Source organism: Salvelinus sp. IW2-2015, linkage group LG18, assembly GCF_002910315.2.
Source record: "Salvelinus sp. IW2-2015 linkage group LG18, ASM291031v2, whole genome shotgun sequence".
Classification (NCBI taxonomy): Eukaryota; Metazoa; Chordata; class Actinopteri; order Salmoniformes; family Salmonidae; genus Salvelinus; species Salvelinus sp. IW2-2015.
The window spans coordinates 26,707,215-26,732,801 of record NC_036858.1 but is presented as its reverse complement, the minus strand read 5'-3'; the positions used below and the strand labels follow the sequence as shown (position 1 = coordinate 26,732,801).

General features: G+C 42.7%; 1 protein-coding gene across 1 annotated transcript in view; it reads right to left on the bottom strand.

Moving 5' to 3' along the window:
* Positions 1-24,820, bottom strand: part of LOC111978453 (phosphatidylinositide phosphatase SAC2-like) — a 39,157-nt gene extending 14,337 nt beyond the window's left edge. The window contains exons 1-13 of the mRNA XM_024008526.2: positions 24,468-24,820; positions 21,815-21,895; positions 12,263-12,399; positions 10,634-10,762; positions 10,260-10,427; positions 9,986-10,042; positions 6,628-6,826; positions 6,308-6,487; positions 2,294-2,361; positions 2,029-2,153; positions 996-1,073; positions 710-830; positions 381-509 (exon numbers count right to left, since the gene is read on the bottom strand). Of these exons, the coding sequence (XP_023864294.1) occupies positions 381-509; positions 710-830; positions 996-1,073; positions 2,029-2,153; positions 2,294-2,361; positions 6,308-6,487; positions 6,628-6,826; positions 9,986-10,042; positions 10,260-10,427; positions 10,634-10,762; positions 12,263-12,399; positions 21,815-21,895; positions 24,468-24,564 (1,569 nt within the window). The 5' untranslated portion in view covers positions 24,565-24,820. The remainder of the gene's footprint in view (positions 1-380; positions 510-709; positions 831-995; positions 1,074-2,028; positions 2,154-2,293; positions 2,362-6,307; positions 6,488-6,627; positions 6,827-9,985; positions 10,043-10,259; positions 10,428-10,633; positions 10,763-12,262; positions 12,400-21,814; positions 21,896-24,467) is intronic.
* Between the last annotated feature and the right edge of the window lie 767 nt (positions 24,821-25,587).

Sequence of the window (25,587 nt, the reverse complement as noted above, 5' to 3'; positions counted from 1 at the left end):
ATGATGAAAGAAATAAAAGCTGAAATAAATCATTCTACTATTATTCTTACATTTCACATTCTTAAAATAAAGTTGTGATCCTAACTGACCTAAGACAGGGAATTTTTACTGGGATTAGATGCCAGGAATTGTGAAAAATTGAGTTTAAATGTATTTGGCTAAGGTATATGTAAACTTCTGACTTCAACTGTTGGCTACTGGCCCAATGCTCTTAACCACTAGGCTACCTGCCTCCCTAATTTCTAGTTTCATTACTTGATCAATTTGCAGTGGAGGCCTACTAACTGTGGGGTAACAGGACAGTATACTGTTGGCAGATGCAAATCAAATATAGCAAACCTAATATTAGCTTAAAACTTTACACATGCTAATGATTTTACCTTGAGGGCGGCTGTGCCGGCGTACTGTCTGCTGATGGTGTCGCCGTTGTTGGCCCACATGACCTGGTAGATCCTGTAGCACTTGAGCGGCAGAGGCTGCTCAGGGGGCATCACACCCAGTTTCTTCAGCTGAGGGAGGCAGAGACAAAGTTAGGCATCAGTCACCATCGAACGTTTGCCAGAAAACTACAATTACAGTGGAATTCCACTGAAAAAGTTTAAATTTGATGTTTTGTTCTTTACCTTTTCATATGTAATATGCCAACCATTACCACATTACTATGTCTACCATTACATCATCAGACATGTTCGAAGTGGGGGAATCTCACCTGTGCCTCCATTACTGCACGAGCTATGGCAGCCTGGACTACATTGGTCCTGTCCAGACAGTCCATGCAGTTGACCCGGAAAATGCCCTCCTGATGGCAGATGACTCCTGCCTGGTCCACCCTGACAGAGGAACATTCACTATGTGATGCATTGCATGTAGATATGGAGCTTCTGATCAACATGTGCGATCAATTACTGATTCATTCAAGATTTTTACTGGCTCTAAAAAAAAGTCTGTTGAGGTTGGCGATGACACACTCCCACACGCACCACACACACACTTACCAGCCCCATCTCATGTCTGCGATAATATCAGAGATGGCATCTGTCAGCGTTTGCACATTCTCAAACTTCATACCTCGACTGAGAAGACAAAAGACCAATTAAAATACAGGGGAAGTTCATACTAGAATAAATAAATACAATAATTGTACTTTAGGTTATTCTTTTCTTATTAGAGTTACTTATTATACTGAACAAAAACATAAAATGCAACAATTTCAAAGATTTTTGTGAGTTACAGTTCAAACAAGGAAATCAGACAATTGAAATAAATTAATAAGGCCCTATGAATTTTACATGAATGGACAGGGGCACAGCAATGGGTGGACCTGGGAGGACACAGGCCCACCCATTGGGGGCCAGGCCCAGCCAGCCAGAATGAGTTTTTCCCCATAAAAGGTCTTTATTACAGACAGAAATACTCCTCAGTTTCATCAGCTGTCCGGGTGGCTGGTCTCAGATGATCCCGCGGGTGAAGAAGCCAGAAGTGGAGGTCCTGGGCTGGCGAGGTTACACGTGGTTGTGAGACTGGTTGGACGTACTGCCAAATCCTCTAAAATGGCATTGGAGGTGGCTTATCGTAGAGAAATGAACATTCCATTCTGGCAAGAGCTCTGGTGGACATGCCTGCCGTCCGCATGCATATTGCACGCTCCCTCAAAACTTGAGACATCTGTGCCATTGTGTTGTGTGACAAAACTGCACATTTTAGTGTGGCCTTTTATTGTCCCCAGCACCTGTGGTGCACCTGTGTAATGATCAGGCTGTTTAATCATCTTCTTGATATGCCACACCTGTCAGGTGGATGGATTATCTTGGCAAAGAAGAAAAGCTCACTAACACGGATGTAAACAAATTCGTGCACAAAATTTGAGAGAAATAAGCTTTTTGTGCATATGGGAAAATGTCTGGGATCTTTTATTTCAGCTCATGAAACATGGGATCAACACTTTACATGTTGTGTTTATATTTTTGTTCAGTATTAAATGATCTGTGCAGTCAAGAGCTGACTGTTTCTGTGTATCAATTTTCTTACCAGTGCTCATGGAAGTCAAAAGAGACATATGTAAGGTTTGGATTGTTGTACAGAAGGACTTGTTTGAGATATGCGTCGCCAATAATCTTCTCACGCCCACTTTGGTCCACTAAGTTTATGATGACCTGTCAAAACATAGTTGCAAATTGCATCAACTTAACTATAATGATAAGTCTTTACTTAGATAAGTCTAAGTTAAACGAAAACTCAATCTTTGGTAGTGATATCAAAGTAATGCCAATGCTGTCTGGCATACGATTCTCACCTGCTTCTTGTAAAGGTTGAGCTGTTCGTCAAAGTGAGCAGCAAAGTAAGGAATGGTCTCCTTTTCTCCTGAAAAGATCAAATCAAATCAAATTGTATTTGTCACATACACATGGTTAGCAGATGTTAATGCGAGTGTAGCGAAATGCTTGTGCTTCTAGTTCCGACAATCGACCAGTACACATCCAACCACCAAGCACACACACCCGCTACACCTATATCCTCCACCCCACCACAATTCCACCCCACTACTACCCGTCTTACTCCACCACACAAACGCCACATCCACAGGGACACACACACACACAATATGTACACATTCTAACTACACACACACTTAATCAGTGATTGGTCACACCGAACCGGGACACCACCACTTACAGGACCCAGATTCACGTAGACTAGTACTCCCCCCATCGCCGAGTACACGTACCTACCCCTACCCCATATGAGATGCACCCCTACGTAACCCACGACGCCTTCACACATCACAAACCGCAAGCGGGCCGGTCGAGACCACTGAGTTTCCAAGTAGGCACAGCCCTTGATCCACACATGTACTACCTAACCATAAGAACCTCGCAACGACCTGGACCCGTGTGAAATAATTTACCCAACCCACTAAACGAGTACCGTACCACACTCACACATCCCACATAACCCACTCATAGCACTCGAGTCGACAATACGTAGCGTACCTCCGCTATCCACCATACCATATACACACTATCCCCTTCCATCCACACATACAGCACTTAGTCCATCAACTGTCAGCATAGTGGTCACCCATTTTTTCACCCTCACATCCCCTTTCCCCCATACGACCTTCCCATTATGTACGTGGCTCGAGTTGAGTCAGTATGTTGGCCAGCTCCCCCACCCCCCTCCGGCCACCTAACCATTGGTCCTAGTCCGGTGGCTGTTTAACCTAGCGTCGATCGGCCCATGAGATTAGACCAGCTGTTCTTCTCAGTCTCCCTCGCCTCCCTCGGCCTCCTCTTTCGATCGCAACCACTGTACTCGACTCTTCGCCTCTGGACTCGATAGCGGCCGTGAACACGCCAGGTGCGCCTCGCGCGTCGCTTGTTGCCTCCCTTGATCCCCGCCCTTATAAGGCCCCCTTTCTCCCCCCGTGCCAACTGGCCCGTCGGTCTCGATACGCGTCGTCCTGGCAGGCACGTTATGCTTTCCCGGGTGATTGCGTTGTGCAGCACTACCGTCACCTACCTCCCCGTGCCGACGAGCTACCCCGGTTGTGGCGCGGAGGCAGTTTGCGTACGAGGCCGGTGATACAGTCACGCACAGGATGCGCTTCCTCCCTCCCCCTCCTCCCGCTCTCGTGTCACATCCTGCTAGAAGGTTTGGGGCGTGCTCTCTGGCCTGCCCACAACAGCCCCATATTTCTCATGCGCCAAGCCTCCACCTCGCCAGGTCTGTCAAGAGGCGCGCCTCACGCGCTCTTCTACTCACAAGCTGTCCTGTGGTGGTGGATCAACTCCATTTGTCCCCGTTCGATGTCGTAACCCCCCGCCCGGCGTCACTTAAAACTCTACCCTTCTCCCACACCTCCCTCCTACTCGTCCTCGACCTCCCGTGGATTGAGGGCGGTGTCCCCCCTTCGCGCTCTGTTTTCCTCGAAGTCCTACAATCATCCCCTCTTCCTGTTTGGTTGAACTCCCCCTACCGTTCGGAGTTGTGGAGGTTATTTTCCCTCGACACCCCCCTCTCACACCCCGAACCTGGCGCTCACTCCTCCTTGGTCACAGCCCGCCTGCTCTCCGCTCGTTTGTCTCCCGGTGAATTCCAAGCCTCCACCCCCACCTCCGGTTCGTCGTCCTCGAACTTGCATGATTTGAGTTTGGAGTGCCGTGCTCCGCGTGCCAACCCCTCCACGGCTCGTGGTGAACCGCGATCTCCCACGCGAAGAGGCGCCTCAGAACGCACTCTTGGGTGGGCCCAGTGTTTGAGATCAAGCGCGGAGTGGAGTTATGTTGTTATCCTGGTACCTCGCTCACTAGCCTGGGGCTGGCCCTCAGGGAGTCCAGGACTGCGTTGCATACAGGTGCGGGGTCTGATGATACCCGGCCGGTTCCTCGAGGCTGTGATTGACGAGGTTTGGAGGGTACTGATGGTTGGTGAAATGCGGAGGCTGTATGTTCGGATTGAGCTGACATTTGGGTCACTAAGGTATTCTCTTTGTCCGGAGTGGGTTAGGGCAGTGTGCAGTGTGGTTGCGTCTATCTGTGGACCTATTGGGTCGGTAATCTAAATTGGAGTGGGTCTAGGGTGTCAGGTAGGTGTGGAGGTGATATGGTCCTTGACAGTCTCTCAAAGCACTTCATGATGAACGGAAGTGAGTGCTACGGGCCGTAGTCGTTAGCTCTAGTTACCTTAGCTTTCTGGAACAGGAACAATGGGGCCCTCTTGAAGCATGTGGGAACAGCAGACTGGGATAAGGATTTGATTGAATATGTCCTTAACACACCAGCCAGCTGGTCTGCGCAATGCTCTGAGACGCGGCTGGGAATGCGTCTGGGCCTGCAGCCTGGCGAGGTTAACACGTTTAAATGTTTTACTCACCCGCGCGTGAAGGAGAAGCCCGAGGTTTTGGTACAGGCCGTGTCAGTGGCACTGTATTGTCCTCAAAGCGAACAAAAAAGTTATTTAGTCTGTCTGGGAGCAAGATTCCTGTCCGCGACGGGCTGGTTTCTTTTGTAATCCGTGATTGACTGTAGACCCTCCATACCTCTTTGTCTGAGCTGTTGAATTGCGACTCCCTTTGTCTCTTATACTGGGACTTAGCTGTTGATTGCCTTGCGGAGAGAATAGCTACACTGTTTGTATTCGGTCATGTTTCCGGTCACTTGCCTGGTTAAAAGCAGTGGTTCGCTTTCAGTTTCACGCGAATGCTGCCATCAATCCACGGTTTCTGGTTTGGGAATGTTTTAATCGTTGCTGTGGGTACGACATCGTCAATGCACTTTCTAATGAATCGCTCACCGAATCAGCTTATTCGTCAATGTGTTGTTGGACGCATGCGGAACATATCCCAATCCGTGATCGAAGCAGTCTTGAAGCGTGGAATCAGATTGGTCGGACCAGCGTTGAACAGACCTGAGCGAGGGAGCTTGCTGTTTAGTTCTGTTTGTAGGCTGGAAGCAACAAAATGGAGTCGTGTCGCTTTTCCGAAAGGAGGGCGGGGGAGGCCTTATATGCGTCGCGGAAGTTAGTATAACAATGATCCAGGTTTACCAGCCCTGGTAGCACAATCAATATGCTGATAGAATTTAGGGAGTTTTGTTTTCAGATTAGCCTGTTAAAATCCCCAGCTACGATGAATGCAGCCTCAGGGTGTGTGGTTTCCAGTTTACAAAGTCAGATAAGTTCGTTCAGGGCATCGATGTGTCTGCTTGGGGGGAATATATACGGCTGTGATTATATCGAAGAGAATTCCTTGGTAGATAATGCGGGACATTTGATTGTAGAGTGAATTCTAGATCAGGTGAACAGAATGACTTGAGTTCCTGAATGTTGTTATGATCACACCACATCTCGTTAATCATAAGGCATACACCCCCGCCCCTCTTCTTACCAGAAAGATGTTTGTTTCTGTCAGCGCAATGCGTGAAGAAACCAGCTGGCTGCACCGACTCCGTTAGCGTCTCTCGAGTGAGCAATGTTTCCGTGAAGCAAAGAACGTTACAATCTCTGATGTCTCTCTGGAATGTTACCCTTGCTCGGATTTCATCAACCTTATTGTTAAGAGACTGAACATTGGCGAGTAGTATGCTAGGGAGTGGAGCGCGATGTGCCCGTTATGATTATAACATAACGGGAAAAAGTATATGATGAGGTCATATTCATTTTAGCTTGCCCAGTGCCCTGGGTGGGTAGTGTATGCATATTTAAGCCCATTGCATTAGTCATAAAAATACATTCGGCCCACTGGACATGCTTAAACGAATGCACACATTATTCACAAGGCAGTATTTTGGATTGTAAATATCCCACTGACCTTTCTCCAGTCGAGGCCTGGGGTTGTAGCGGTAGCCTGCTTGGCTCCAGAAGACAGGCACCGAACCGCGGCTCTGCACAAAAGACAGTGAGTGGTTGTGCACGTGTATCAGCTGCTCTGTCTCCACAAAGTTAGCCACGTGTCCATCTGTGTCTACCCCTCTGCGTTTGTACCGCATCCCTTTGGGGAGAAGAAAACTATGATAATTAAATTCACCCTCCAATAATCATCAGAATTTAACTATGACTTAATCAAAGTGTTGCAAATAGACCCTAGCAATTTGGCCTGGGTGTCCATGACCTTTGACCTCTGCACTGTACCTGCACGGTGGCGACTGCGGCGGGAGATGAGGGCCACGGTGAAGCGCGGGTGGATGTCGTCCACGCAGGTGAGCTCCTGGAGCGGCGTATCGGGGCTGCTCTTCTCCTCCTCTGGGCTCTCGTTGTAATTCACTACCAGCTCCTGCACCTGCACAAAGCCCTGAATGATGGGTGTCACCCAGAAGTCCACCTCTGGAACCTGCAACACAACAAGAAAAGTTACAACTCTATACAGTGATGCTAACTTGAGATATATAAAGATGTAATGCAGTAGTTCAGTATACAGTACCAGTCAAAAGTTGACACACCTACTCATTCAAGGGTTTTTCTTTATTTTTACTATTTTCTACATTGTAGAATAATAGTGAAGATATCAAAACTATGAAATAACACATATGGAATCATGTAGTAGCCAAAAAAAAAAGTGATATACAAATCTAAATATATTTTATATTTGAGAATCTTCAATGTAGCCACCCTTTGCCTTGATGACAGCTTTTAACACTCTTGGCATTATCTCAACCAGCTTCATGAGGTATGGAATGCATTTCAATGAACAGGTGTGCCTTGTTAAAAGTTAATTTGTGGAATTTCTTTCCTTAATGTGTTTGAGCCAATCAGTTGTGTTGTGACATGGTAGGGGTGGTTTACAGAAGATAGCCCTATTTGGTAAAAGACGAAGTCCATATAATGGCAAGATCAGCTCCAATAAGCAAAGAGAAACTTGCTTGGGCCAATAATTCTGTCCTTTGGTCTGATGATTCCAAATTTGAGACTTTTAGTTTTAACCATTGTGTCTTTGTGAGATGCAGAGTAGGTGAACAGAGGATCTCCGCATGTGTGGTTCACACCGTGACGCATGAGTGATGGTGTGGGCGTGCTTTGCTGGTAACACGGTCTGGGATTTCTTTTTAATTCAAGGCACACTTAACCAGCACGGATACCACAGCATTCTGCAGCTATACACCATCCCATCTCGTTTGCGCTTAGTGGGACTAAACTATCATTTGTTTTTCAACAGGACAATGACCCAAAACACACCTCCAGGCTGTGTAAGTGCTATTTGACCAAGGATAGTGATGAGTGCTGCATCAGATGACCTGGCCTCCACAATCACCCGACGTCAACCCAACTGATGGTTTGGGTTGAGTTGGACCGCAGAGTGAAGGAAAAGCAGCCAAATGCTCAGCATATGTGGAAACTCATTCAAGACTGTTGGAAAATCATTCCTCATGAAGCTGGTTGAGAGAATGCCAAGAGTGCAAAGCTGTAATCAAGGCAAAGGGTGGCTACTTTGAAGAATCTAAAATATATTTTGATTTGTTTAACACTTTTTGGGTTACTACATGATTCCATGTGTTATTTCATAGTTTTGATGTCTTCATTATTATTCTACAATGTAGAAAATAGTAAAAATAAAGAAAAACCTTAAGTAGGTGCTTTGGCTGGTACTGTATATTTAACATAGATTAAAAGGAGTATGATTGCTATCCGTTCAAATCACTCCAATAATACCTGCCACTAAGTGTTTCCTTGCTAGAACATTTCCCTATTGTTCAGATAGGGTTCTGCAGAAGCGTTCAGTTTCACACCAGTGCACCATGACCGTCTGTACTCTTATACAGTGCATTCGGAAAATATTTATTATATATATATATATATATATATATATATATATATATAAATATATATAAATATATATATATATTTTGTTACGTTACAGCCTTACTCTAAAAATGTTTTATTTATTTTTATTCCCCTCATCAATCTACACACAATAACTCATAAACAACAAAGCAAAAAAATTGGTTTAAAATGTTTTGGTGATTTATAAAAAATAAAAAATAAACGGAAATATTACATTTACATAAGTATTCAGACCGTTTACTCAGTACTTTGTTAAAGCACCTTGAGCAGCGATTACAGACTCAAGTCTTCTTGGGTATGACGCTACAAGCTTGGCACACCTGTATTTCGGGAGTTTCTCCCATTCTTCTCTGCAGATCCTCTCAAGCTCTGTCAGATTGGATGGGGAGCGTCGCTGCATAGCTATTTTCAGGTCTCGCTAGAGATGTTCGATCGGGTTCAAGTCCAGGCTCTGGCCGGGCCAGTCAAGGACATTCAGAGACTTGTCCCGAAGCCACTCCTGCATTGCCTTGGCTGTGTGCTTAGGGTCGTTGTCCTGTTGGAAGGTGAACCTTCGTCTGAGGTCCTGAGCACTCTGGAACAGTTTTTCATCAAGGATCTCTCTGTACTTTGCTCCGTTCATCTTTCCCTTGATCCTGACTAGTATCAAAGTCCCTGCCGCTGAAAAACATGCCCACAGCATGATGCTGCCACCACACCATGGTATTGGCCAGGTAATGAGCGGTGCCTAGTTTCCTCCAGACGTGCCTCTTGGCATTCAGGCCAAAGAGTTCAATCTTGGTTTCATCAGACCAGAACATCTTGTTTCTTATGGTCTGAGTGTCCTTAAGTTGCCTTTTGGCAAACTCCAATCGGGTTGTCATGTGCCTTTTACTGAGGAGTTGTTTCCGTTGGGCCACTCTACAATAAAGGCCTGATTTGTGGAGTGCTGCAGAGATGGTTGTCCTTCTAGAAGGGTATCCCATCTCCACAGGGTATCTCTGGAGCTCTGTCACGGTGACCATCGGGTTCTTGGTCATCTCCCTTACCAAGGCCCTTCTCCCCCGATTGCGGTTTGGCCGGGCTGACAGCTCTAAGAAGAGTCAAACTTCTTCCATTTAGGAATGGTGGAGGCCACTGTGTTCTTGGGGGCCTTCAATGCTGCAGACATTTTTTGGTACGCTTACCCAGATCTGTGCCTCGAAACTATCCTGTCTCGGAGCTCTATGGACAATTCCTTCGACCTCATGGTTTGGTTTTTGCTCTGACATGCACTGTCAACTGTGGGACCTTATGTGGACAGGTGTGTGCCATTCCAAATCATGTCCAATCAATGAAATGTACCACAGGTGGACTCCAATCAAGTTGTAGAAACATCTCAAGGATGATTAATGGGAACAGGATGCACCTAAGCTCAATTTCAAGTCTCATAGCAAAGGGTCTGAATACTTATGTAAATAAGGTATTTCTGTTTAAAAAATATATCAATTTGCCAACATTTCTAAAAACCTGTTTTTGCCTTGTTATTATGGGTTATTATCCCGAAGCTAGTCCTGCGTTGAGGATTTTTTTTAAATATATATATATTTTTTTAAATAAGGCTGTAATGTCACAAAATGTGGAAAAAGGGAAGGGGTATGAATACTTTCCGAATGCACTGTATCTGACAATTCACAAATTAATATCTAGTCTATCCATTCCTGTCAAACAAGTCTTGAAATACATCAGTTACCTGCAGATCAATTAGCTCCTGGACCATGTGTTTGTTCCAGAAGAATCTGTCATCCACCTTGAAGAGGAAAATAACTATTATCAGTCAAACACAATTATTTATTTTAATTATTTAAGCTTGGTTAAACTTATCCTAAAAGACAGGAAATGTGTGGTAAAATACTACTGTACTTAAACCAGGCATCTCAAACCGGCAACCCCCAGGCCAAACGTGACCAGTGATCTGATTTAGTAAATGCGACCTTTGTGCTTTGAGTGTAGTAATAACCACTTACCTGTTTCCATTGGGGTAAGTTGGACTTTTCTGTGTCTCCCTGCCGCTGCACAGTGTTGGTGAGGTCATAAGTCATGCTGTAGTAGAAGGAATCGGAGTCCATGAATATCTTGTACAGCTCGTCGAGCAGCCGCCTCTCGAGACGTTCCTTCTCTTTGTTTTCCTTGACCTGAAAGGCAGGGGAATACTAGGTGGTGGACATGGACAGGGATGGTATTAAATTGTCAAAATAATATAGAAAAATAACTAACAAATAAACTCTAAATGAAAAAAAACAATTAATAAAAGCAAATGTACCAATTTAAAAAATGTACAAGAGTCATGTAAGATGATAATACATGGGATATCTGAGCACAGAACTACAAATTCTATAACCTTTTTCTTAGTGGGAGCCCCAACATTGGACTTGATCTGACTCAGAGTTTTCATCAGGTACTTCGACTCATCTGGAGACGGTGCAAGCTTCTCTGGTTTGTCGATCCCAAAGTGATGCTTCTTACAAAGCTAAAAGAAAAAGGACAGACTTTCTATTCCACATTCTATCAAAATTGTACATTGTTAACATACCAGCGTCATCATCCCCTGTAGTGATGTGTAACAGGAATTGAAAAATGAACTCTGAGAAATACACTCACTTTTATAACCCATCTAAAGGCAGAATTTGAATAAAATTGTTCTTAATTAACTGACTTGCCTAGTTAAATAAAGGTTAAATAAAAAAATAAAAAATGACCCTTCATTCAGATCAACTTAGGCTAATTGAGTATACCAAAGCATTCTGAATTGACCCCAACTCTATAAGACTTCCTCCTAATTTAGTTAATGATTAATGTTTTCCAAATATATTTACAGGGAATGATAGACAATTGGGATCATACTGGTGGACATGTCTATGATTGACAGCTAATCACTATGGTGTCTTTGGGTTAATTGGTTCAGTCTCAATGTGATTGCTAGCTAATTACATCAATTCAAAGCTACTCGCTACCAACAGTCAAAAACATCCAAAACAAGTGGTTCAGAAAACTCTAAAACAACTTCACAGGGATACTGAATTCCTAACCTAGACGGGATGGAATAATAATTCTGTGGTATGGAAAGTATGTAGGGCTAGGTTCTAGAAACATACCAGAGACATGATTATCCAACACATCCCGTTTACTGGAAATGTTTCACTTACTTTCTCATGATCAGTATCATCTGTATCATCATCATGGCTCACCTGTAAGACTGGCATCTAAGCAAAATCCCGATTCCTCTGAGATCATTTGGCAAAATCACATTATTTCGGTTTCTAATTAAACAATTCTGATTAACATTGGCAATGCAGAAAAATAACACTAATGTAGTGTACCTTGGATGTTCATCTTACAATGTGATTCATTGGTGGGGACTCATCAAGGTGTCAATCAAAACAGGGCAATTGAGATACTTACTAGAAACATTGAAATGAAATCATAAAATTGAAAAACACTAAGGCTAGCCTAGATGATAGCGGCAAGCTATGGTTTTCATCTCATCATGACTGCATTCTAGATTAAAGAAAGATGCACTATGCAGAAATCTCTACACCATTTCCTGGTTGCTAAAATTTTAATAGTTTGCCTAATTTTAGTTTGTGACAAAACAACCAAGTATAGTGTAGAGAAGCATTGTACCATCTATTGTATATTCAGCTGTTTGAAGCTGGTGTACATAACCAAAGGTAAAAGATGTAAAGACGAAACTTAAGAACAGGAAGCATAGAAATAGTGCACATAGAACATATCTACCGTTTCTTTCAATGAGAATGACAGATCTATAAGACATTTCGATATGAATTTGGTCGGGTCGCCAAAAAAGCTACATATTGCAGCTTTAAAAAAGGAGACAATAGCACATCAGTGGCTACTTTAATGTGATTACAGCTGCATTTTCACACTTAAAGGCCCAGTACTACTTGAGTGCTCAGAGCTCCATTAACCTCAAAGATAAAAAGTGCCTCACAGACAGACAATCTCTCACCTCCAGCTCCAGATCCAGTGGCTCTTCCTCAGATAGAGGAATGACAGCTATCTTGGTGATCTTGTAGACTTTGTGGTCACCTGGCATCTGGCCAACCAGCGCTTTTTGGCGGATCAGTATGAGACCCAGAGGAAGATCTGTCAACAAGAAGGGGTAAGGGGTGCATCATCACAGGCACATAATTCCACACATTCCATAAGGTGCGACTTCTAGGGTTGGGCGGTATCCAGACTTTCATATTGTCATATCATCCTTCTCTCACAGGGATTTACGGTATTACCGGTTTAGTACACAAGGGTGCGCCAAACCCCCCCCCAAAAAGCCCACTGGGTGTTTATTACCAGAATGCTAACAAAATTAGCACAAGTAATCGAATTTCCATGGAGGCTGCTAGCTAAATATGCTAACGAGCGTAAACTAAAATAAACAAATTGCAATGACAGGCAATCCAAATCATAAAGTTATACATATATAGGTAGGAGCTACCTATTGTCAATTTTGGTGAGTTTGGACATTTACAAGCGAATGTGAACGAGAGACATTGTGCAAAAAAATTACGTTTTGAGGCATGCTTATCTGAAGAAAAAACAGTACTGGCTCTGTAGCAGCATATGTACGTACAGGCTGTGTCTGTGTGAAGTCGCTAGGGCAACGGGCCTGCTCAGAGAACATGGGGGAGTAGCAAACAGGCAGAGTATGGAGAGGAGAAAAAAACAAGAAAATGAAGATAGCAGTGGCAACTGTACAGATAACTCATCCAAAGGGCTTTGACTTTTCAAACATGGCAGAAAGCTAACACAATATGATGCCCCGTCATTAACTGAGCCACTTAGTTAACTAGCAAGTTAAACTTAGGGGTCGCATTAACACAGAATTCAGTGTTTTTCAAGCAAAAAAAAGATAAAAACACACAAATATTCTATCAGCAGACAGTGCTCTGACTAATGTGTAGCTACTTTTCTCCTGTGCTTTTCTCAGTGTAGCCAGCCTACTTCTCTCCGGTAAAATGAAAGATTAACCTTAAACAAAATTAGGAAATGGAGCTACATTCTTTCTATGATAAACATTAGAAATATGACGGCCATGCATCGTTTCAACCTGGTCTCAGAGCATTTCATATTATTCTGTATGTAAATCCGAGACACTCGTATGGTTACATAAGACAGATGGTTAGTTAAGGCAAAAACGAAAGTCGGGATGGATAGATGGGCGTGTAACGTGAACGTCTAGCAGCCCAAAGGTTGCGAGTTTGAATCTCATCACGGACAACTTTAGCAACTTTTGAACTACTTACTACTTTTTAGCTACTTTGCAACTACTTAGTGTGTTAGCTAACCATTCCCTTAACATAACTCCTTGCCTAGCTAACATTTAACGAGCTAGCTAAAGTTAGTCACCTAGCTAGAAGTTAACATATTATACGTTTTGCAAATTCGTAACATATTGTATTTTTTGCAAATTCATAACATACAATACGAATTGTAATTCATATCATACGAAATGGGTGATGGCCATCTACAAATAAATACATACAGTTGAAGTCGGAAGTTTACATACACATAGGTTGGGGTCATTAAAGCTAGTTTTTCAACCACTCCACAAATTTCTTATAACATATCATACTGAATGGAGTGTCTCGGATTTACGTACAGAATAATACAAAATGCTCTGAGACCAGGCTGATCTATTTTGCAAAAAAACACACATTTACTTGTGTGGCTGCCAATCAAATAGCTTGCACTTCTGTTGTCATCTAATGCTATTTTCTGCCTAACGTGTTGCACTAAATGTATTTTCTGTGAAGGAAAACTATAGTTGCACGTGCCCGTCCCTGATCACTCTATTGAAGAAAAACACTTGACCTTCAATATAAAACGTGACCCCAGTCAATACACAGCTGAACTCAACCTGCTCTCGCTTTCTCCCATTGTGCGATTTACAAACAAACAAACATGTGACTGGCTCAACTGTTCTGGGGAACTACGGTGAGCTTCACAATGTAAAATAATGGAACAGGTGAAATGAAGAACGCGATCTGCTTCATCTCCTAACATATTGCACAAGTTGACTTAAGGTATTTACTTAATGTAGCTACAAATATTAACATGGTATTGGAAAAACCATCCCATGGCCATTTCCAAACGGCCATATATGGTACATAAACTGCCCAAGCCTAGTGACTTAATCACCTTTTCTCTCTCTCACTGTCTGTCTGTGGTGAAACACAGCATCTGGCTAAGCGAACTGAAATTTCACGCATTCAAATTCTCTTGTAAAACCAATGTATTATTCATTGACTACAGCTCTGCTTTCAACACCATAGTGACCTCAAAGTTCATCACTAAGCTAAGAACCCTGGGACTAAACACCTCCCTCTACAACTGGATCCAGGACTTCCTGACGGGCCGCCCCCAGGTGGTAAGGGTAGCTAACAACACATCCGGCACGCTGATCCTCAACACGGGGGCCCCTCAGAGGTGCGTGCTCAGTCCCATCCTGTACTCCCTGTTCACTCATGACTGCACAGCCAGGCACGACTTCAACACCATCATTAAGTTTGCATACGACAACAGTGGTAGGCCTAATCAGCGACAACGATAAGACAGCCTATAGGGAGGAGGTCAGAGACCTGACCGTGTGGTGCAAGGACAACAACCTCTCCGTCAACATGATCAAGACAAAGGAGATGATTGTGGACTTCAGGAAAAGGAGGACCGCGCACGCCCCCATTCTCATCAACGGGGCTGCAGTGGAGCAGGTTGAGAACTTCAAGTTCCTTGGCATCCACATCACCAACAAACTAACATGGTCCAAGCACACCAAGACAGTCGTGAAGAGGGCACGACAAAACCTATTACCCCTCAGGAGACTGAAAAGATTTGGCATGGGTCCTCAGACCCTCAAAACGTTTTACAGCTGCACCGTCGAGAGCATCCTGACGGGTTGCATCACTGCCTAGTATGGCAACTGCTCAGCCTCCGACCGCAAGGCACTACCAAGGGTAGTGCGTACAGCCCAGTACATCACTGGGGCCAAGCTTCCTGCCATCCAGGACCTCTATACCATGCGGTGTCAGAGGAAGGCCCTAAAAATTGTCAAAGACTCCAGCCACCCTAGTCATAGACTGTTCTCTCTGCTACAAGCTGTACCGGAGCACCAAGTCTAGGTCCAAGAGGCTTCTAAACAGCTTCTACCCCAAGCCATAAGACTCCTGAACATCTAATCAAATGGCTACCCAGACTATGTGCATATAGATGTGTAAAGATAGTTGGACAAGACGTGGTAGGTAACTAGCTTGTTAATTGTTTACAAACAAATTAGTGAACGTGCTAGAAATCTAAATAGCAACCTAGCTAACTAGTTGACTGCTGTAGCTAGCCAAAAAGGACTTGTTTTGAAAGTTGGATCATGTTATCCTTTGAGGGTTTACACTATGATTTTGAACATTCAAAGCAACAGGGAAATTTCCATAGCAGGCATTGTCACCTTAGCTTGCTAAATAACTTTGAGTGATAGGAAGCATGAGCACCACAAATCAGTCTACACCACTGCGCACACACCCACCGTTACTATGACAACTAGCGTAGCCATATCAGCAAATTACTGCTTTCTGAATACACACACACACACACACACACACACACACACAAATCCAATTTGGTCACTTGTAACTTACTGTTTGGACAGTCAGTATTCCAAAACTGATTTGAGTGTTAAGGCCTGCAGTGTGAACATAGCTTTAGAGACCTTCACAAAGGACCCGTTTCAAAACATTTAATCAATTAAGGCATGTTTTCATCAGTTCATATTTTCAGTACTGTCATGGTTTTGACCCAAGAACATAAATAAACCATGCGAATATAAAACATACCAAATAACACAACAGAAACAAAAGGCACAGGTGGTGCAGCCCAACGTATCAGACTCCATTACCCCATGCTCCTGGAAACAACCATACCTCTGGCCACACCTCACAAGTGTGACTAATTGCTCATCACCTCCCCCAATACATTTCATTGGTTAATTGTGTTCACCTGTATTGTATTTATAAAGGATAGGTGGCATAAACTGAACCACATGTAACATATGGAATTGCTTTAGTATACGCATCAAAAGTCCCAATGCAAAGATACACCTCACTTATCTATCTTTTGAGTTATTACATAAAACTGAAGTCAATTGGAAAATGTTTTTCCATGGGGTGATGTAATATGGAGGCCAGCCTATTCCCTATCATGTAAGTTACAACAGAAATAACTTCAAATGTATAACTTCAAATTAAACCAAATGATTTGCACTCATGACTACTGGTCTCAATAGCATTTTCAGCCAACTTACAAGTAAATACTTTATGAATTGATTGTTATAAATCAACTTGCAAGGTTGCTAGCCAACTAGCCTGTTAACGTTACATTAGTGCTACATGAGTTAGCCAGTTGCTATCAACAACTAGCTTACAGCTACATTAAAGTAAACCAAAGTTTTGGAAATACATAACACCATATTTCAAAAGACCTTTAATACTGTTGATCACTCACTGCTAATTCAGAGGCTGTCCTTAAAGGCTGCATGTAACTGGTTTAAACATTACTTGACATAATTCAATGTGTATCTACAGATGGTGTCAAATCAGGTTCTGCAGGGGTCAATTCTAGGTCCTGTACTTTTTACATTAACAATACTGACTGTGAAAAAAAATGTCCTGCACTTGTATGCCGATGATACTGTAGTGTATTCTATTGCACCCACGGTTGACCAGGCTCTATCTTAACTACAATCTGCCTTCATTGTATTACAGAAAAACTTTATTGACCTCAAATTGGTATTGAATGCAGGTAAAACCTTGTATGTTGGTCTCGCATAAACATAACTCTGATGATTTAAACATACGTACTTTGGATGGTGTCAATATTGATAGTGTCCCTGCTTACAAATATCTGGGCATCTTTTAAAAAGCATATTGATGGGTTAGTTAAGAAGCTGAGAATAAAAAAACTGACTTCTTCTATACAAATAGGTCCTGCCTCTCACTATATAGCAGAAAGCAGAGTATTCAGTCGAGGTTCCTATCGGTCCAAGACTATGGCGATATGAATGCAGCTGCCACTTCATTAAAGACGTTCGATGCAGTTTATCATCAATGCACTGTGCTTTATTACGGGCGACAGTTTTTATACTCATCACGGCATTCTTTACCAAAAAGTTGGTTGGCCCTCTGATGTCATGTAGGTCAAATCAAAATGAAATAACATTTTATTGGTCGCATACACATATTTAGCGATGTTGTTGTGGGTGTAGGGAAATGCGCATGTTCCTAGCTCCAACAGTTCAGGAATATCTAACAATAGACACATCTAAAAAGTAAAATAATGGAATTAAGAAATATTAGAAATGTAGGAGTCCAGAGTATAAATATATTTATAAAACTGTGTGGTTCGAGCCCTTAATGCGGATTGGCTGAAAGCCGTGGTATGTCAGACCGTATACCACAGGCATGAATAAACATGTATTTTTACGTTGGTAACCAGTCTATAATAGCAATAAGGCATCTAGGAGGTTTGTGGTATTTGGCCAATATATACTATATATACACACACACACAATGTGGACACCCCTTCAAATTTGTGGATTCGGCTATTTCAGGCACATCCATTGCTGACAGGTGTATAAATCGAGCACACAGCCATGCAATCTCCATAGACAAACATTGGCAGTAGAATGGCCTTACTGAAGAGCTCAGTGACTTTTGACGTGGCACCGTCAAAGGATGCCACCTTTGCAACACGTCACTTCGTAAAATCTCTGCTCTGCTAGAGCTGCAAGTGCTGTTATTGTGAATTATACAACGGCTGGGTCTAATCCTGAATGCTGATTGGTTAAAAGCGCATTCCAGCCGGTGTTAATTCCACAAGTTATCACCGGCTGGAATCTATGACGTTAAAAATGCCTATTTACTCTGTTCCATCTGACTGTGCAATCCACTGTCTCATCAGCCCATCATCAGACTAACATTTAGTTTAACAGTGGAGATTTGTATAAACCTTGCTGTCTGTCTCTAACATTTGCAACATTGTTTCAACATTCAAGTTCGATCTCCAGCTGTCCCATAGTAATGAACATGTCAGGAGTTGGTACGAGACAGACAGGCAGGCGGCAGCTTTTCTCAGCCAGTCCAAATCATGAATCAGCATAGTTTTGTATATATCCATAAAAATTATCAATAGAAAACAGGTCAAATTAAACGAAGTGCAGCTAGTCTACCGTCTTTCCAGCTTCAGCTTGAAGTGATTGTGTTAGTTGTGTTGTTGGCTAGCTGCTCTGAACAACAGTGTCCTGACAAGAGCACATATTCTATACCAGGCGAAATCGTGCATCATTAGCTTATTGTTATGGATGTATCCAAATTAAATGTAACTAGAAAATAGCTTAAACGCAAATGCAGCTTTTTTGCGGTTATTCTGGCTGCACTTTTTGACGTGACTGTAAGCTAGCCGTAGTTGGCTAGCTAGCAAGCAAAGGATAAGAACGTTGCCAGCCAGTATGGCAATGGAACATTTAGAATGAACAACTGGGTCACGTCCATAGATACAGAACAAAAAGACTGAACGACTGGCAACCGAACCGATAGAATGAACGACCAGCCAGCCTGGGTAGCAACCCTAGATTTGTAGGGACTATATATTGTGGAAGGATGTAAATATTGTGGAAAATAGGTAAATCATTATTTGAAAATGTTGGTAGCCCGCTATATAAAAGTGATAATGCCCTTGAAGCCGGTGTTTGGAGGATATATTGGCACGGTTCGTCTCAGGCCTAACACCCGTGCCAATGTATCCTCCAAACACTGGCAACAACAGCTCAGCCGCGAAGTGGTAGACCACACAAGCTCATAGAACAGGAGCGCTGAGTGCTGAAGTGCGTAAAAGTCTTCTGTCGTTGGTTGCAACACTTACTACCAAGTTCAAAACTGCCTCTGGAAGCAACATCAGCACAAAAATTGTTCGTCAGGAGTTTAATGAAATGGGTTTCCATGGCCGAGCAGCTGCACACAAGCCTAAGATAACCATGCACAATGCTAAGCATCGGCTGGAGTGGTTTAAAGCGCACCGACATTGGACTGTGGAGCAGTGGAAACGCTACTGGCCCGAATGCATTGTGCCAACTGTAAAGTTTGGTGGTGGAGGAATAATGGTCTGGAGCGGTTTTTCATAGGTTCGGGCTGGGCCCCTTAGTTTCAGTTGGATTCTAGCTTGAAATATACTTATTCATGTTATCATACTAGAAGTTAGTGATTACTTTACATGTATAAGGAAAGTATGTTGGGGTCAATGAAGGGTGGATAAAGTTACTGAGTGAGACGAGGTGAAGTGCAGAAAGTTCATATTCTGTTCAAACATGTTTTTGTTGAATATCAATGTTCCAAAGGAGGGAGGCAAAGGGCAACAGTCTAGTTTCAGTTCCTGATAAGGCAGGCCAGCTGCGGAACTAGGGAGGGAGGATTTTGGCTCGAAACCTCTGGGAGGTGAGCCAGAGGGACCCACCCCAACGACCCTCCTACTAGTCTTATCTCAAATGCATACACCTCCATGCCTATGAAGGGTCTAGCATCAGGCAGGGCCATGACTACATCAGTGAGAGAAACCAATGAAGTTCCTGCGTAACGACAGATGTATTGGCTGTCTAGAAGTGTACGGAGTTGACCCCGCCTAGCAGGAGGTTATAAATATATATCCTTGTGTAATCATACCTTGTCTTTGCAGCTGTATGACCCATGGGGGGAATAAACCTGGTTTGAGATTTTTCTAGTCATCCATTAGAGTTTTTACTCTGTTTGTTCAGAACCTAACACAGTGAAGGACAATCTTAACACTACAGCATACAATGATGTTCTAGACGATTCTGTGCTTCCAACTTTGTAGCAACAGTTTGGGGAAGGCCGTTTCCTGTTTCAGCATGACAATACCCCCGTGCACAGAACGAGGCCCATACAGAAATGGTTTGTCGAGATCGGTGTGGAAGAACTTGACTGGCCTTCAGAGGCCTGACCTCAACCCCATTGAACACCTTTGGGATGAATTGGAACAATGACTGCGAGCACGTGCCTGACCTCACTAATGCTCTTGTGGCTGAATGGAAGAAAGTTCCCGCAGCAATGTTCCAACATCTAGTGAAAAGCCTTCCCAGAATAGTGGAGGCTGTTATAGCAGCAAAGGTGGGACCAACTCCATATTAATGCCCATGATTTTGTAATGGGATGTTCAACGAGCAGGTGTCCACATACTTTTGACCTTGTAGTGTACATAAGTGCAATACATCCGGCAGAAAATAGTTGAACAGACTTGCAAAGCTATTTGGCTAGCAGCCACACAACTACATTAGCTTACAATGAAAAAGCAAGGTATTTTTTTGCAAAAATTAAGAATTGCCATCATATTGTTTCATACGTAGATCATAGAAAGAATGTAGTTAGCTACATTCCTTAATGTTTTGTTTTAAGTTAATCTTGCCTTTTAACTTGCTACCGGAGGAAAGTACCGGGGGAAAAGTAGCCTACGTATCAGTCAGAGCGCTGTCTGGTGATTCAATGACCTGAGCAAATATATTTCATCTGAGTGGAAAAGTGCAACAAACAAATCTTTTACATTCATGATTTGGAGCAAACACTGACTGAAGCTGAGCAGAATTTACAATAAGAAGCATTTTAGATCTGCGTTCACAAAACGCACCAAGATAGTTATTTTCTTTTCGGTGTGAAAAATGCAGAATCCAGCGTTAACATGACCCGTGGCCTAGGGTAACCAATTCTAAATGGCACTAGCAGTTTGCAAAGTAGCTTAGGCAGAAAATAGATGGGACGCAATTATTCTGAAACTGCAGATCGTTGTTAGAACACTTATTTTCCTACTTCAATCAACCAGTCCATTTTGGATTTGTGATAAACTGTCGTCATTTAGCTTGTGTATCCAATCATTTAGATACCTTTTAATATGACTTTGTTTGCCTTGTGTGCGCACTGCGTGTGTGGAGGGAGCGGTCGCAACGCAACTGAGTGAATGAGACAAGGAGGGGAAAGGGAATTTAGGGAGAAAAACGATGTGATGCTTGGCTTATTTTTTGTGGTGACCCGCAAATTATATGTACAAATGGAATACTAGAGTCAAAGCAAATTAATGTTGTCACAAAGCACATTCCGGCGGATACAGATTTTTATTTTTTTAATCTCTGGTTAAAGATCGAGCTTTGACGTCTGTTTGAGTACTCATTCCCATCCCTATTTGGTGCTGTGCAAAGGCCAGAACCCAGACTGGAAAACATTTTACAACTGATTAGATGATAGATGCGATTGAAGCTGGTTGCAAACACTTTCCCGTTGCAAACACTTTCCCCCGTACTTTTGATAGGAGAGGTTGGAGATGAGTCTGTAGTTGGATAGAATGTCACGGTTGTGTTTCTCAGTAAGGAAGACTGCAGCTGTTTTGAAGATCGATGGTACCTCTCCAGTCAGCCAACAAGTCAGTACTTGTAGCACAAGGCCTACACCATTTCACTTACCTGTATGAAGTTGTATTTTCCCGATGAGACCCTCAACCAGGCCCAAACACACTGGGTTCCAAGCTAACAGAAGGTCTGTTGCTGTAATAAAAAGAGAGAAGAGACAAATCAGAGAAAATAAGACTTGTGGAGTGGACACAAAGTAAAAACATTTAAGAAAATAGAAATTAAGTTATTTCATGATAAACAGCACATGCATATAAGCCTATTTTCCAAACAGAGCACCAAATTGATGGATTGTATGCCATCCCAATAATATTTACATTGTGGACCATTTGCTGCACTTTCCATGCAAGGTTTGGACTGAGGGTTTCTGATTATACTGTTAGGGATCATCATGGAGCATTACATGATGCACTCAGTAGCTAGATACTACTGTCTGCAGCCAAGTTCAGAAGTATTTAATGCATCCAGTGCTTAACGCATCAAGAGATTCTTCTCACAGTTCAAATAGACAAGTGTTATCACTTGGGTAGAATACATGTAGAGCTGAAGTATTCAACTCTTACCCTACGAGGTCCGGAGCCTGCTGGTTCTTTTCTACTTGATAATTAATTGCACCCGCCTGGTGTCCCATGTCTAAATCAGTCCCCGATTAGAGGGGAACAATGAAAAAACACAGTGTAACTGGTTTGAGGTCCAGAGTTGAGTTTGAGGGATGTAAAGAATACATGATGACAATTTCTTTGACTGAAGCAGAGGTACAAAAACCCATGTTTCTGGCAACACTTTTTATGGCAAAACCATCATCGATAGAGTTTAGAATGAGAAAAAAACACATGGAACTTTTTCAGGATGTGACATCATTACACTTTTTTATTCAACAAGTGAATGGAAACCTAGCTAATGTCAGTTTTCATTCTTAAAAAATGGTGTAGTAACATGACTGAGGCATGACTACATCACTGCCAAATTACTACATCACAACTAGCTAACGGATGCTGATAACTAAAACAACTTTTGTATAACAGAAAACTAGACATCAAGGGTATGTCAAGCAGTTGAAGAGTTGAGTCATGAATGAGTGACAAAGAGGGTGGAGATTGGAGTACATCTAGGTAGCTGAGACAATAACCCTTCCTGTTCCACGGAGCCGGAAAACTCTGTTCCACGGAGCCGGAAAACTCTGTACCGACCTCAGCGCTGGAGCCCGGGCAGGGAGGTGGAAAATAGAGGCTGCCTCTATATACACACACATCTCTCTGTTTGTCCATGATACAAACTCAACCATAGATTTCTTCAGAAATGTGAAATAATGTGGAAATTCCTGTCAGTGCTAGTGTCAACAAGCCCAATGAGGAATGGAAACCCTTTTCCAATTAAATAATGGAAGAGCACTGCAACCCAAACCTGTTCAGGCTGGTTGCACACCCATGTGACCTCAGCTAGCCCACAGTGTAGTCATTTACATCCATACAGTGGCTGCTCCCTCTCAACAGCTTTTTGGTTACTACAGAAAGGCAAGGTTCATCGGCTCAGCTGCTGGCTTTGCCGTGAATTGTCCCGGCTTAGCTCGCCACCCTGTCACAGAGAAGGGGGAGGTGTTTTGGCAAGACACTGGGGTGCAGGTCAGACAGGAGCTAACGATCTAGCCTAAGGTAGCTACAGATTGTTACACCAGATAATTTGATTTAACCAAAGATTTTTGGTATCCATTACTGGGACTTACAAGGTGCGGTGCGTTTGAATTTAGAAAATGCTCTGTTATTATAATTATTTGTTCTCCATTAAGTAATCCAACAATGTGTATGCCGCAATCTTGTCTATTTAAAATCTTCTCTCATTCATCGAGACAGGTGTCATTATGACATTTGGTACTTTGGGGTGGACCCATCTGTCTCAATCTGGCCTAAGTATGCTTGTTTCCCAAAAAGCAGAACAAGTCAAGCAAGGTAGTGTGTTGTAGCAGAGAGCCGGTAACTAGTCTGTAAATATGTGGAATTCAGTTTAAGGAAATAAGGAACCACAACAGATGCTTGAGTGGCATTTCAGGAAATGAACAGTTAACCATGTAGCCAAAGGAATCCAATAAAGCAAGCTCATGTAAGAAGAAAAATGGATGGAGGATGCAGGAATTATGAACCCTAATAACTTTTGTTCAATACAAAACAATTTAAAGACAATTAAACATGTAAACATATGGAGCAATGTCATCGTCTGTTTTCTGGCTCATTGCTAGAATGGAACCCTGCTACATAAGTTGTACTGTGCCCCTCGAGCATCGCAGTCTGTTTATTTCAAATATCACTATCAGGTCAACTGGGCAGTGCCACACTGGACATGAAAGTATGGTAATAATACACATTTAATGGCTTGGCAGTTAACATTAGGATGTTTGTTTAGATAGTTAAATAGTTGGGAAGAAATTATATTATTGCAACCAAAAATGGAATGGCACTCGAATTTTAGTACGGTGCGCTGTTGGATCCACAGCGTCCTATATAGTTGTCATTGTCAACGTGTAAAACAATACTTGCTTGGATAATGAACACATAGCTAAGACAAGAGGAAATGCTCATGCCATGTGCTTGACGTCATTGTAGCTAGCCATTTAGTAATGGGTTTGTTGTCCGAGCTTACTGATGTAACGTTAGCTAGCTAATTGATGGCTATGAGAAACTGAATTAAAAAATGACAAATGTATTTCGCATACCAGGTCTGGCGTTCATGGTCCCATCTATTCGGCTACACCAAAGAGCATGATCGCCACTCTGGAGAATATAATGGTCTTTGGCTTGAAACAGCTCCATTTTATCGGTGTACAGTATGTCAAACCATGTAAATATGTCTGTGGTCCAAACCGGTTAGCTAGCTATAGCTAGCACGCCTATCTAAACGTTAACGTTACTGACAGGGCGTTGCCCTGGCAAGTTAGCTAACGTTTGCTTTGCTTATTTTAAATCTTCTTTCTTAGTTCAAAAAATAGACATAATAAGACACCTATTCAATGTGTGAAAATGTAGCTGGTTATTCATTTCCAGTTGAAAGAAAGACCGACTGACTGTCGATTTCCTGCAGAAACAATCACACGTGACTTCTTTGGTGGATGTTTAATCGTGGTTGGCAACCAACTTTAATGTGCATTACCGCCACCAATTGGATTGGAGTGTGGACCAAAGACATGGAGTCCTGGATCAGAGAGATAGTGGGCGATACATTGAATGCTTGAATGAGACTTGAATGACATGGGCAGAGCATATTAACAGAGTAGTTGTCAAAGGAAAGAAAATATTGAATGTGATGCGTCTCCTGTCAGGAATGGAGTGGGGGGGCAGATAGAATGGTGTTAAATGTTAAGGTCATCACTGGATAATGGAAGTGTAGCATATGGATCAGCAGCTCAGACATATTTTAAAAAGCAAGATGTAATCTATGCCCAAGCCCTAAGAATATGTTGTGCAGCACTCAGGAGCTCCCCGGTGGCAGCAATGCAGGTAGAGTTGGGAGAGATGCCGTTAAAATTAAGAAGACAACTGTCATATTCATATGTGTAAACATACTGAATTATAATTGGATGCATTTTACCGCCATATCATACTGTGCTATGATTGGTTAAGACCACCCAAATGGTTAGGTCATGGTCAGTTTGATCCTGGTTGGCGATATGTGAACATGCCAGTTATAGCTAGCTAATAAAGAGCTACGTTAAGAAATATCCTGTAGTACTGCATTTTATTATTTTGTACAAAGTGTGCAAAACAAGACAACAACAGCTAACCATGACATATTGGGTAAATCTAAAGTGTGCTGGAAACACGAACGAAATCTGAATA